Genomic DNA, 14,691 nt, shown 5'->3' with positions numbered 1-14,691 from the left:
TATTGTTGTGCCACGATCCAGAGGAAACATAGCACTAATAAGTACAAAACCAGAACAATATTTGGAAAAGTGTTCAGCTTCAATGGAAGGAGACATGGAATGTATTAACACAGCTCTCCTGGAATAACACATAAACTAACTTGGAATTGGAATTAGAATCTGACTGTTACTATTAACCACCTTCTGATAGAAAATAGTCAGGACTGAGCATTGAATCTCTGGCTTCTTTCTTCCTCTATTGAGTTCTTTATGTGTTTGGACTGGATACGTTCCAGGGGGGGTGTCACCCAAAGTTTCAGAGTGAGAACAGGTTTCCAGGTCAATGATTAAGAACAATCACGTCCAAGTTTCCCCTTAAACTACGAAAACTAAACAACACACACATCCTCTTTCCTCTTCCATTACTGTATTGTCACTGGTAAACAGAACATACTTGACCTAAGCTGCATTGGTTTCCACTTACTTATCCAACTCCCCTTATTCTCTTTGATTGAGAGAAAACTCCTTGGGAGCATTGAAGAGCAGGGCAACAAAACAGCTAAACCTAGATGCTACTTTAGAAGAATTAAAAATGTCTTCCAATTACCAGATAAATAACTGTCAAATGAAGTAAGCTAGTTTGAGAGAAAGGATTAATTATCTTCCTTGCTTCCTTACATATTTTAGTATAGAGCAGTGGATCTCAGCCTTGACTACACATTAGAATCACTTAGATATTTTTAAAAAATTATAGATACCTAGGCCCCATCCTGCCGAGATACTGACTTAATTGCTTCCATATGGAGCCGAGGGATCAGTCTAGGAAAGGTCTTAGTTGTGTAACGTTGAGTATGCTTTTCTTTGCTTGTCTCTTTTTTCTCTTTTCTTTCCCATTCTTTTCCTTCCCCTTCCTTCTTTCCTTCCTTCCTTCCTTTGGTTTCTGATTTCATTCAGTTAATTTATCTCCAATGTCTAGAGAAAATTTCTACAATAACACTTACCTAATAGGGTTATGGTGAGGATTGAAATAAATGGCTTAGATGATGTTTTTAATGTAACAGGCATCAGTGGTTATTCATCTCCCCTGTCCCAGTGCACTTACCAAGAGCTATCACCATAAGTAATCCTGGAACTCCAAAAGCCAATGCATAGCAGTCTTCCCCAAAACACTGCACATCTCCTAAAAACAAAATCAAAAACAACAACCAAAAAACCAGGAGCCCTGAATCTTGGGTCTTTAATGTTTGATATTCTATTCTGCAAGCTCAGGTTTGTAAAATCATAGATATAGCTATCTTCTTTCCTCCCAACACCTAGTTCATAATCCTCCTTTTGGGCCAGACAAATCAAGATATTAAAAAATTGTCTCAGTTTTTAAGTCCTTGTAAAAGGAGAGGATGGTCATCAGGAAACCTTGAAAAGTTTTTTGACTGGACAAAGGAAACCCTTAGACAAGGGCCCTCAGAAAAGATCCTAACCTCTCAGCATGGGTGTGATAAATGTAGAAATCAGGCTTCCTGCATTGATGGAGAGGTAGAATACAGAGAAGTATCTAGTCCGTTCCTCTGCCTGAAAACAAAACACAGGACAAATCATCAGTGCAATGTACCTCCTAGCTCCAGATCCACCCTATGTTCAGACTAAGCTGGAGGTACATACAAAGAAACAGATTCAGACATTGCCTCCATATCTGAAAATAATATTAGATACTTTACCCATCTTTCAAACTCCAGTACCAACATCTTTAACATTCTTATATCCCTACTAGGCAAAATGGTCATCTTATACACTAAGCCACTTGTGCACTATACGTGTTTATTCTAATATTAATTTCTTTGCATTAAATATCTATTTCTTTCCAGCAGGCTAAGAGTTCCTTTAGAGCAGAAATCATATCTTACTCATTTCTGAAATCCCTACTCCTCAGCACAGCACCTGACATATATTATACTCAACATGTTTATTGACTGAATTAATTAAGTGAATGACTGACTGAGTTAAATAGTAAACATTGTAGAATGTGTAGTAGAAATGGCACTAGAACAGTGGATTAAACTGTTGATTAAATAAGGTAGCTCACTTACGTGAATTCTACCAGAAAGTATAAAAGGAAACCCTGGGTTTAAAAGTGGTTAGTGGAGGGGCGCCTGGGTGGCTCAGTGGGTTGAGCCGCTGCCTTCGGCTCAGGTCATGATCTCAGGGTCCTGGGATCGAGTCCCACATCGGGCTCTCTGCTCAGCAGGGTGCCTGCTTCCTCCTCTCTCTCTGCCTGCCTCTCTGCCTACTTGTGATCTCTCTCTGTCAAATAAATAAAATCTTTAAAAAAAAAAAATAAAAGTGGTTAGTGGAAACTTGGAGGGGGGTTTGTCTTATTATTGAGATATCTTTGTGGAGCAGTTACCAAATGAAGCAACTTTAAGATAAAGTTGCTGATGCTTTATTCATTTGTCTCATTCTGGCACCACAGGTCTTTTCCTGACACAACAGCATAATCTGTCCTTCCTTATTTACTATTCACAGGGTCTTTGCTTTCTCCTCTTGTCCCCTTTTCAACCTATTCCACTCACCTATTTGTACAGTTCATTGTGCATAGAATCCCAAAGACTGCCAAAGGTTGGTATTTCTCCAAAGTCAGCAAGCAATTATGATCTATGGTACCCCAGACAGATAAAGAATATAAAATAATAACTCAGATGGCCTGAAGGGTAGGAGAAACACAAGAAGCAGGGAACAGAGAAAGAACAGAGAGAGAAAAACCAGAAACATGAGAAATAGCTACAGATGAGGAAATAATACATGAAGATAGGCAAAAAAGAAAACTGAGAGCAAAAGCCAGAAAGCCAGAAATGTCACCTACTCAAGAACAGACTCTTTTTCTTGCTTACTTGTCACAGCTTCCTCATATGGGCCCATTTTTAGCTTATTCATACTGCCCCCCACCCCCAATTAATAGGGGGAGAGTATGTAGGAAAGACGGAATGATATCCAGACAAGTTCATCTATAAAATCTCATTCTGTTTTATTCTGAACGATCATTTTCCCCTTTCACAGGATCTCAGCCAGAGATGCTTAAATCATCTCTACACTGCTCATCACCCCTTATTCTCGAAGCACCTACCAAGTTTCTTTTGAAACACCTCAAGTGAGGATAAGCTCACTACTTCAAACTCTATTTGAAGTTTTTCCTTCCATTGAGCAAAAAACTTCTTTTAGCTTTCACCTACTAGTTCTGGTTTAATTACTGACAGCTTTCCAGTATCTAGACAGCTATAATATTCTCTTTAATTTGTATCTTTTACAGGCTGAATTCTCCAATTCCTTCAACCTTTTTTCATAAGATGTGTTTTAGTCCATTCACCACCTTTGTTACTTTCCTTTGCATGTTTCTCTTTATTAATGACCAGTACCCAGCACTGAACAGAACTCCTGACCTGTGGATTACTTTAATCTTAGCAAATAGCTACCTGCCAGGTACATTTTTAATGTCTGCTCTACATTCTTGAAATTACAGAAATAACAGGATTCTTACATGCTTTTCTTCAAACTGGTCTCCACCAAAAGCTGCCACACAGGGTTTAATACCTCCTGTCCCCAAAGCTATGAGACTCAGGCCAACCAATGATAGGACTCTGTAATGGAGAGGGAAGGATACTAACCATACTGATGCTAAACACAACTGCAGAAATTAGATATAGATATCAGGAGGAAAAAATGTGCATAATGTCAAAGACACCCCCTTCATATTTCTTCACATTTCTGTGGGCACTTTCCATCTTCCTTCACTCCTCAAAGAACCCAGGGACACTTACCAATCCTTATGACTGTTGAGCCTCTGCCAGAAAGTATACATTGCATGGGGAAGTTTTGTACCTGATAGTCCATTTACCTTTTGTGTGTAATAGGGAGAAGCAGATAATGAAGGAACTCCAAAGTTAAATCACTGGTTCTCAATCTTGTCTTAATTTAAGGGATAAACCAATAGAAGGACCTTACAACCACCTATCACACATACCCTTACTAACCAGAAAGCAAAATGGCAAGATTCATTATAATTAATAGAAATTTTGTCATTCATTTTTGACAGGCACTGACAAGGAGGCATCTAATATTTATTAAAATTGAAAATTCTTAACTCATTGGATAAATACTGTGTAGCCCCATTATAAACATGAATATATATGATCTACATCTTGAACAACTGTAATCCTCTCTATTTAGCAAATTAACTATCAGAATGTATCAAATGCCTCTGGAAAAATAAACATCAATAACTTAAGAGGGACAGAGCAACTGGAATATATGGAACCACACATAAATGGAAATAATCCAAGTTTTGAAGAGGACTTTTACAATGTGTTACAGGGAAATATTATGTACCTTTTTAAATCCTAGCAAAGTACAGATGCATGGGTAGGTGAATAGGTGAGAAAATATGGGGGACATGAGGTTTTAATAATTGTCTTCAAGCATACGATGAGTTTTTATGAAAAGGATACTAGCCAGGCATTCTATAAGTCTCCAAGTGTTTAAAAAAAGCAAATGAGGACAGATAAAGTAGGAAAGAGTTCAACTGGTGATAAAATACTTTTTTTTTTTCCAACCACTTTGGTAATAAAACAACAGGTTGGAAAATAAAGGGACGTCTCTGGTAAGGAAATAGAAAATCACCTGTAATGAATGTGTGAGACATTTACCTGTCTAAAAGAAGGACAGTGGTTCAGTTTATTTCATGATTCTACTCACGTGTGTACCATTTGTCCCCCTATTATTGGTAAGGCACCCAAGGACTTGACCACATGACCAAGCACATACACCAAGGAGAGATAGATGATTGTCCTGTTGAGAGAGTTAAATCAGTCAGTCTATAAACAGTTAAGAAATGGGCAGAAGACATGAGTAGACACTTTTGCAAAGAAGACATCCAGACATATGAAAAGATGGTCAACATCACTTATCATCAGGGAAATACAAATCAAAACCATAATGATATACCACCTCACACCTGTCAGAATGGCTAAAATTATCAACACAAGCAACAACAGGTGCTGGTGAGGATGTGGGAACCTCTTATACTGTTAGTGGGAATGAAAACTGGTGCAGCTACTCTGGAGAACAGTATGGAGGTTCCTCAAAAAGTTAAAAATAGAATGATCCTATGATCCAGCAATTGTACCACTAGGTATTTACCCAAAGGATAAAAAAAAATACAGATTCAAAGGGGTTAGCAATATCAACAATAGCCAAACTATGGAGAGAACCCAAATGTCCATCAACTGATGTACAGAAAAAGAAGATGTGGTATGTGTTATATAATAGAATATTACTCAACCATCAAAAAGAATGAAATCTTGTAATTTGCAGTGAGTTGGATGGGGTGAGAGTGTATTATGCTAAGCGAAATAAGTCAGTCAAAGAGAGACAAATACCATATGATTTCACTCCTGTGTGGAATTTAAGAAACAAAACAGATGAACATATGGGAGGGGGGTAAAAGGAGAGAGGGAAAAAAACCACAAGAGACTCTTTTATTTTTTAAAAAAATTTTTTTAAATTTTTTATAAACATATATTTTTATCCCCAGGGGTACAGGTCTGTGAATCACCAGGTTTACACACTTCACAGCACTCACCAAAGCACATACCCTCCCCAATGTCCATAACTCCACCCCCCTTCTCCCAACCCCCCTCCCCCCAGCAATCCTCAGTTTGCTTCCACAAGAGACTCTTAATGATAGAAAACAAACTGAGGGTTGATGGAGGGATGTGGGTGGGGAATAGGTTAGAGGGGTCATGAGTATTGAAGAAGGTACTTGTGATGAGCACTGGATGTTGTATGTAATTGATGAATCACTGAATTCTACTCCTGAACCCAATACTACATTTTATGTCAACTAACTAAAATTTAAATAAAAATTTAAAAAAGAAGAATTGAGAAGCTTGAGTAACAGTCTCAGAGTTCATACTGTTCTCAGTGCTAGGATAAATGGTACAGGAGGAGGAAGGAGTGGAGCAGGAAAGAACTGCCTGAGAAATGTACATAGAAATAGTAATGGTGAATGAACTCTTTACCTTTGTGGTGTTAGAGGTAATGGACTTTCCCTTCAAGCTCCTTTCTCATATGTGACCTGTCCTTTCCCCTCACTCACCGTATATACAAACAGAGAACCCACAGGATGGACCTGCAGCAAGTGATTTTTTTGTTTTTTAAACTAGGAGAACCAGGACAACAGGATACTTTGACCCGTGGTGTTTTTATCAAAGAATGTCTTTGGCTCTAGAAATCAATAGGAGTCAAGAAAAACTCCAGGTAAACAGGAAAAAGGGACGGCTAACACAAAGAACTTTCTTTAAACCCAACCACTGGCATATAAAGAAAGATAAAGGGCTCTCAGTTTCAGCTTGGCCACTTGAACACTTGGGTTAATTGTAATCCCCACCACAGTTACCTCAGGTTCAAGTTACCAAGGGGAACAAGGACTCAGGGACTATGAATAGACTGCCCAGTGATAAAGATCATGCAGTTGGTAGGGACTTCTTGTTGTGCTATTTTTTCCAAGAAATCTGAATGACAATAGGAAGTGGAACAGTGAGGAATTCCAGAAAGAAAGTATGTAGAGATTTACACACTGAAATATGGCACACCATGCAATATATTTCTTATATGCATTACTATACCAGCATTCTCTTTGTACATAAGTAGAATATTAGTACTAGAAGGAACCTTGGAAATTATAGGGTTTACATCTGTGATTTTAAAGCGTTATATGCTGGAATATAAATAATGAAATGAAGGTATCAGAAAGAGGCTAGAGTCTACGGCCATACCACCCTGAACGCGCCCGATCTCGTCTGATCTCGGAAGCTAAGCAGGGTCGGGCCTGGTTAGTACTTGGATGGGAGAAAGAGGCTAGAGATGCCAGCAGTCTCAGGTTGTGGATTTCTCATTCTAAATGCCTAATCTCTCTAGGATGGCTTTCCAGGGAAGGGACCTTAGGGGGTTCATAAGGGCAAGTAAGGTATAAGAGATTGGTTGACTAATCCATAGCATTAATTGCCCACGGCAATTAACATCAGAGGGAGGGGGCAGGCTTTCTCCAAAGGCCTTGTAGCATCTTCTAGAGGAAGTTTTCTTTGTGGGAATAAAAAGGGACTAAAAAGACCCACTATTATGAACCCAAAAGAAAATAAGCAACCTTTTAGGCAGAAGGCAGAAGGCTCAGGGAATTAGTCTAGGATATGAAGACTATACGAGAGGAAGCTCATGGCAGGAAACTTTAACAAAGAGAAAGAAGTCAAAATAGATTTGGGCATTCTGCATTTGGAAAGGGGTCACTGAAATCCTAGCCATAGGAAACAGAAGTTTTCTGGAGAGACTTGATCTGGAGAGACTGATCTTCCATCTATAAATGAGGAAGGTAAAATTCAGAGAGGTCAAAGGACATTCCTAAAGTGACATTCTTGGAGTGCCTGGATATCCAGGTTGGTTGAATGTCTGACTCTTGATTTTGGCTCAGGTCATAATATTGAAGTTAAGGGACTGATCTCTTTGACAGGTCCATGCTGAATGTGGAGTCTGCTTAGGGATTCTTTCTCTCTTCTCCCTCTGCCTCTCCTTGCTCTCATGCTCACTTTTGCTCTCTCTTTCTCTTTCTTAAAAAGGAAAAAAAAAATAAATAAGTGACATTCTAATCAATTAATATTAGGGTTAGGTCTAGAATTTCTATGTCTTACTTATAGCCCAGTGTTTCTTTAGTTTTACTATATACAGGTTAATGTGGAAAAGAGGTTTTATTTCACCACCAAAGCCATTGTTAATTAGAGCTTAGGAACTGAGAAGGAATATGTGTAGTGACGGGAGAGAAAGAGACCTAGCATTAAGAAGTTCAGCTCTGATGAGACAAAAAAGATAGGAGACAGAAAGGACATGATCTAGACCTACTCAGAGAAAGAGTAAGGAGAAGTGTAGAGATGATATCCAAAAACATATTTGGCAATAAACAAATTTAAGAGAGTGATTGTAAGCCTGAACTGATAGGCATGGGTCACAGGGTATAAAAACCACACTAGGGACCATGTTTGGCTCTCTTTAAAAGCAATTTGATATAAAAAATAGTGTTCTAACATGCAGTTAAGCCTCTCAGTAGATGTTTATAGACATCATGAAAAGCCATATCTGTGCTTTAAATTTAGAGGAAGTAATTTTTAAAATAGCCCAGTGAGGGGTATTAAAGAGGGCATGTATTGCATGGAGCACTGGGTGTTAGAAACAAACAATGAATCATGGAACAGTAATTCAAATCTAATGATGTACTCTATGGTGACTAACATGACATAATAAAAAATAAATGAAAGTACTATGTCATGTTTGAGAGTCTTTTATTCTGTAAGTATTTATTTATTGAATAAAGACCATGGTTTATACTTTTTATTTTGCATATAGTGTCAACCTCCTATCTGGAGGGACTTGGTGACCAATACTACATAAGCAGCAAAAATAAATCTTAAACATCTTCCTACCATCCTTCTCTTACGTCAAGAAACTGTGTTTACTACCATGCTATGGTTGTAGCTATCTATTAAATGCTGATTAAACACTTTAGGACAATGAATATATACAGGCCAAGTGAGGTATAAACCAATGTTTACTAAATATGATTCCCTAGAACACCACATCCACAAATTATTCTGAAAAAATATTCCATGGTCAAGTAAGTTTGGGAATCACTACATACCATAACCTTCTCTTGGAGGCTGTACAGTATTTATTACCATGTTAAAGGCTATAAGAAGTCTTGCAGTAAAAAAAACAAACAAACAAACAAAAAAACCCAACTTTTTAACTTAGTTTAACCTAGGCATTTTCCAAACTTATTGGACCATGAGAACTTTATCTTTCTTTATTACACTCATTGTATCCTATCAACCAATTTCCAAAAAATGCACTCTGAGAAATATTAATTAAAACAAATCCATAGATGATAAGACTATGGAAAATAACTTGGTGATGGATAGCCAAGATCCATCTCTAACCTATGAGGATAATGTTATAGGAGACAACAAAAACATTATCCCATGAATGTCTCTTATTGCTATTTTCAGAGGCTTAAAAGATATGGAACTGAATAGACCATTAGTCTAACTCGTGAAAATATTTATTATATTCTTAAGAAGGAAACCACAGAGATAAGGGAAAAGAAACAGTAAAATAGTTGAGAAGAGGGACTCATAAGAATATACTAAAGATGATTCAGCCAGAGAAGAGATGGACAGTATATGAAATAACTACATTGAGGTCTCTAAAATTATAAATTTTCGGCTGGGTAGCAATCCTTATTGTCCCTAAGATCAGAACAAGAATTGGTCTTAAAATACAGAATGGAAGATTAAAATTAGATTGAGGGAAAAAAAAAAATTCCTGACTAGAAAGGATGTAAACAATTAGAAAAACTGACAATGAAGAGAAATAGTCTTTCTGTGTTGTCAGTCTTAGAGAGATGCTTATTTGTCATGAATGACCTAACTATCTTCTTGGCTTGGAACCAAGAGGCTATAAGTGACAAAATCTCAGCACAATTAGGCTGTGACTTGGTGATGTGATCTCCCATTTTCCTTACTTGAATTTTCCCAGCCATGAGTCAGCAATGGCTGCTCCCAGGATGGGAGTGAAATAACAGAGGCTGCTGAAGGCATGGTATATAGATGTGGAGGTGTCCTCGCTCCAGTGCAGGAAATACAGGAAATACAGGGTCAGCACAGCTGAGGTTGAAAAGGGAAAACAAAACAAGATAAATGCATTAAAGTGATTTATGGAGAAGTACATTTTATCTCTGGTCTCTGAAGGTGATCTCGACCTTCAACTCTCTTATTGGTGAAGTGACTGAGGGGTGACTGCCAGGTAGTAGAAGCAAGAGCCATGGCAACTGTGGGTGTGGGGCTATGCTTAGTGTACAATTGCAATATTCCTCCCTTCAGTCCATGCGCTTACATAGCAGCAAAGATCATATGGTGCTTCCAATGTCTCTACCTTCTCCCTCCCAACAATGTAGTTCATATCTGAGAAACAGATATGAAAATGGAAGTTGTCATACTTTTATTCTTACAGACTGTGTTCTGGTTTCTTGGCTTGTATGAGTTGCTAGGTGAAATCCCATGAGGTATTTATTGGCAGTGTTGGCTAAAGGGAAAGACCAATTTGGATAAAGGCAGGGAGTGTGGAAAAGAGAAATAAGGGCATAAAGAAGACCAGGTTGTTCCAAATATGAGGATGAGTGGGGAAAAAGAAAGACCTTAGGACACAAAATTACCTTTCATGCCATAATAGGAAAAGCGCTCACAGAATTCATTCACCACAATGAAGGCAATGCTCAGTGGATAGTTGGAGCCACAGATTTTCTATGAAACAAAAAGACAATGGTTCAAGCATGAACTTCCCCCCTCCACCATTTAAATCAATAGATTGTTCTATAACAGAAAAATATGTTTATTTTAAATCACTGTGATAGGTAAAGTGAAGCAATGGCTCCTACTCTTCATGAAACAGTTATTATCACAGTGAAAGACCTGCAGTGCTGATAGAAGTTATTTGGAATATTACTTCACTTCTCATTACTCAGACATTCCTTGATCTCAGGCACCAGGACCTCCTTATCTTCCTACAACTCTTTACTGAAAACCCTGGGGTTCTGAGCAGGAGAATAATCATACTTATTTCTAAGAACAGAACAAAGAATTAGACGGTGGAGCACTTGATGCCCAAGCAGTTACATTTAGAGGTCAATAATTTCCTTAGCTGCACTGTTCAAACTAACCTCTTTTGTCCCCACCTGCCATATTCATCATGCCAGGAGGAATCCTGACAATATGATAGCTTCCCATTCAGAGCCTGCAGGAGCCAGGCTCAGAGCCCAACCAAAAGGAATCTGATTGATCACCTTAAACTTGGGCAGAGAGTTCTTAAATCTTCTAACATTAAATGTTCATTCTTCCTGTGAAAGACATTCTATAACATTTTCTTGTTAATCCTATTAGACATTAAAAGAACTATGCTATTACATGTACCATATCAGTCAGTATAAAGGGACTGCCATGTTTATTTCCAATCCCTACCTATTATGATAGCCCAACTAACATGAGAGGGGATGGAGATTACTGTACTTGGGACAGTCAAATCTCATTGTGAAATTTTATCACCTCTTATTTCCTAAGAAATACGTGCATCTTTTTAAACAGACTGAAATTGTTTAGGACCAGAAGATATATAATTAACTAAATAAATAAAGTCATAAGTTAATGATTTTATTTTTTACCCATATGGATAGATATGAAGAACCCTCCTAAATATTAATATATGTTAATATATTAACTTACTCGAAAGACACAATAAATTGGCTTCTTACCTTCCCAGCTCACATCTTGAGAATTATGCAACCTGGAGTTTAGTTAACACACTTTACCAGCTATGTACTATTGGTTTTGGCTGTGTTAATCTACTGACCCTGGGCATGCCACTGCACCTGTCTTTATGTTCAATCCTCTTATTCCAAAGAAATGAGAAAACTACCACCTCTTGGCCCATAGAGAAAACTCCATAAATATTGGCTATTATTCCTATACCCTCTCCACTTTTAAGATTTTGATATAAAGATTTAATGAGATGATAGATTTGGAAGTGTTTAACAAGTATGTATTACAAACATCATTATTCTTTGATTCTCTGTCCTGTCTTCCAATGTAAACTGGCACACATCATAAAAGAGACTGGATCTATTCCAAAACTTTCCTTGGTGTCTGGCATAAGATTCTGAATACAGGGGGGAGCTAAGGGCTGAGTTTTTATATTGGTTTAGAAAGAACAATCACACACAGTTCTCCAGGCAAGAATGCTTGCCAAGTTTCCCTGGATATTCAAATTGCTTCTTTTTTCACCCCAGAGAAACTCAGAATATGCAATGAGATACAGCAAAGTCCTGGAACCCAGCTGAAGAACTCCTAACTACCTCTTCCTGATGCTTCTTCTCCTAAGTAAAGGAAACTTCTGTTTAAATTTGGTTTTCAGGTTAATTCTAAGTCCAAGTGAGAATAGTTTTTAATACCCTAATACAGCTCAGCCTGTCACTCCAGAGGCCAAGTAGAACCAAAAGAGCAATTCTGTTCCTGTCAGAAGGAGACTGGAATTTGGGGACTCACCGGAGTTGGCTTCTTTGGAAGGCTGAGAAGTCGAGGTGGTACCTCTTCAGTGGAGACAGGTGAAAAAAGAGTTTCCTTGGACTCATTTTTCTGGAAAGGATTCATAGCTGGTTTCTTACTCTCACTCTCCTCAAGCATTTGGCTTCGGTAGGCAGTTGGGACAGCTGCCAGCCTACTGTAAAAACGGGCACTGGGAGTGGACTAGGTTTAACCCTCTGTGTGTCAGCTTTTAGCAGCTGCCTGACCCAAAGCAAAGCACAAAGCTATGGGAAAAGAAAGGGTTAGGTCTCAGAGACTAGTCAGAATAATGATTAAGTAAAAGGTTAAGCATGAGGAAGTAAGAGTAACATATCACAAGATGGGGCAAGACAGTGCTGGAGAATTACAGAAGAGTACAAAATAGCTGAGAATACAACGCCTCAAGTATAGATTTAAAAACTGATTTCGGGAAAAAAACCTGATTTCAGAGTCACAGGAGCAGCCATTTATTGAACATCTATTATGACCAACAAAAATGTATATATAATACATACATATTATATATATATATATATATATACACATATATATATATACACACACACACACACACACATATAGATATATAATACCTACCTATCTACATTCTAATTCTTAGCACAATCCCCATTTTGTGTAGGAACTAATATCTTAAGAGGTTGAGCAATTTGTCTAAAGTTACGTGGTCAGCAAGTGGCAAGTCTGGAATTTTAACTGCCGTGATTGATGGAAGATTTGTATCAGTAATGCCTATGGTCATTATTCAGGAATGGAGGGTATGCAAATGGGAATGTAGGAATATAGAGGAATTGAAATGCATTGAAGAGGGAAAGTCATCACAAAATTGAATGTGCAAAGATAGAATAGATGTTGATTTTGGTTTTCAACATAATAAAGTTCAATTAGAAATAGCCTATAAACAGTTAAAGAGGTGGAGCTAAAGAAAATGAGAAAAAAGGTTTGAGGATGTACATTTGAGAATCATTCTTCTTTGCGAAATTCATTCCTTGTGTTTTCATCACTTCAAGATGAATCCGTAATTTAATTGATAAATAAAATTCAATTTGAGCAAAAATTATGAACTACTTTCTTTTTTAGAAAAATATTTTATTTATTGAGAGAGAGAGAGTATGCATGCACATGAGTGGGGCAGGGAGGGGCTGAGGGAGAGGAAATCTCAAGATTTCCTGCTGAGCACGGAGCCCTATGCAGGGCTCTATCCCATGACCCTGAGATCATGACCTGAGCCAAAATCAAGAGTTGAATGCTTAACCAGTGGAGCCATCCATGAACTAGTTACTTTCTAGATACTATCACAAACATATTTTCATTAATACTTAGTAAATGAACTCCCAAATTACTCCAGAATATAATATTTAGCCTTTATCAGAGGAGGAATAAAAACGGGTATTATGATGATAGATGCATTTAATACAGTAAGTTGATAGAAAAGAACAAGAGTATGATGCCTTTCCGGTTGTCAGTGAATATAAAAATGAAAACAAATGCCAGAGAGCTATAAGAAAAATGAGGGTTAAACTAACAAGGGGATCATAAAACAGGAGAATTATTTTATTTGAGAATATGAGAGAGAACCTATAAATTTATGCCTTGAAAAATTCTTAAACTACTTATTTAACTTGTTGATAAGGCCAGAACAAACTTTACCTCCGACTTTGACCTTGTCTTCTCACTCCTCATCGCCCCTCTCTTCTGCCAACCTTTAACCAAAGAAGAGTCCAGCTTCATTTTTGACTGTGGTATTAATGATTAAGCTGTAGTTATTCTTTCCAAAGGTATTATTCCTTCTGACTTAGTGTGGTTATAACTTTAAATGCAAAAACAAATAAATAGTCATGATTTACTAATCAAATTAACCTCAAGATGCCTTGAAGATCTAAATATATCAATGGTTCCCCCTGCTCTGGCCTATACTTCTAGAATAGCATTTGACCTGGCAAAGCACCTGTAGATACAGTGCACCTGTAGAGGCATTGCACCAATTCCTTTGCACTCAAAGGTACCCCTAATACCAAACTTTAGAGTATTGGCATTGGTTCATTGGTACTCTTTTAGATGAAATTCTTGTTTTGATTATGGCAGTATATGCTAGCATTCATAGAATCAAATAATATCAGAGATGGAGGGAATCTTAATCTTGTCCTATGTAAAGTAAACTTCCCTGATAGTGAGAGTGATATAGGGTAATTCATTCACATATATATATCTATTAATTTATATATGTTTTTATATATTCCAGAACAATTCATATACATATATATATATATATATATATACATATGTATGAATGTAGGCATATGTACATACACACGTGTACATACACATATTCACACACAGATTTGCAGGCCTTTTTCTTGAAAATAACTTACTCAATAGATTTAAGTAGGGATCCAAGAACCTCTGTTTTTAAGAAGCACCTCTAGTGATTCTTTTTTTTTTTATTAATTTTTTATTTTTGATAAACATATATTTTTATCCCCAGGGGTAC

At 37.4% G+C, this 14,691-nt stretch overlaps 1 protein-coding gene across 1 annotated transcript in view; it reads right to left on the bottom strand.

Moving 5' to 3' along the window:
- Positions 1 to 12,322, bottom strand: part of SLC15A2 (solute carrier family 15 member 2) — a 40,816-nt gene extending 28,494 nt beyond the window's left edge. Inside the window, exons 1-7 of the mRNA XM_059391044.1 lie at positions 12,165 to 12,322; positions 10,283 to 10,370; positions 9,593 to 9,734; positions 4,723 to 4,815; positions 3,509 to 3,608; positions 1,458 to 1,548; positions 1,082 to 1,159 (exon numbers count right to left, since the gene is read on the bottom strand). Coding sequence (XP_059247027.1) covers positions 1,082 to 1,159; positions 1,458 to 1,548; positions 3,509 to 3,608; positions 4,723 to 4,815; positions 9,593 to 9,734; positions 10,283 to 10,370; positions 12,165 to 12,302 — 730 coding nt within the window. The 5' untranslated portion in view covers positions 12,303 to 12,322. The remainder of the gene's footprint in view (positions 1 to 1,081; positions 1,160 to 1,457; positions 1,549 to 3,508; positions 3,609 to 4,722; positions 4,816 to 9,592; positions 9,735 to 10,282; positions 10,371 to 12,164) is intronic.
- Positions 12,323 to 14,691: the final 2,369 nt, after the last annotated feature.

This window comes from Mustela nigripes, chromosome 2, assembly GCF_022355385.1.
Source record: "Mustela nigripes isolate SB6536 chromosome 2, MUSNIG.SB6536, whole genome shotgun sequence".
NCBI classification, from domain to species: Eukaryota; Metazoa; Chordata; class Mammalia; order Carnivora; family Mustelidae; genus Mustela; species Mustela nigripes.
Note: the sequence above shows the minus strand (reverse complement) of the source record. Positions and strands in the feature narration are given on the sequence as shown.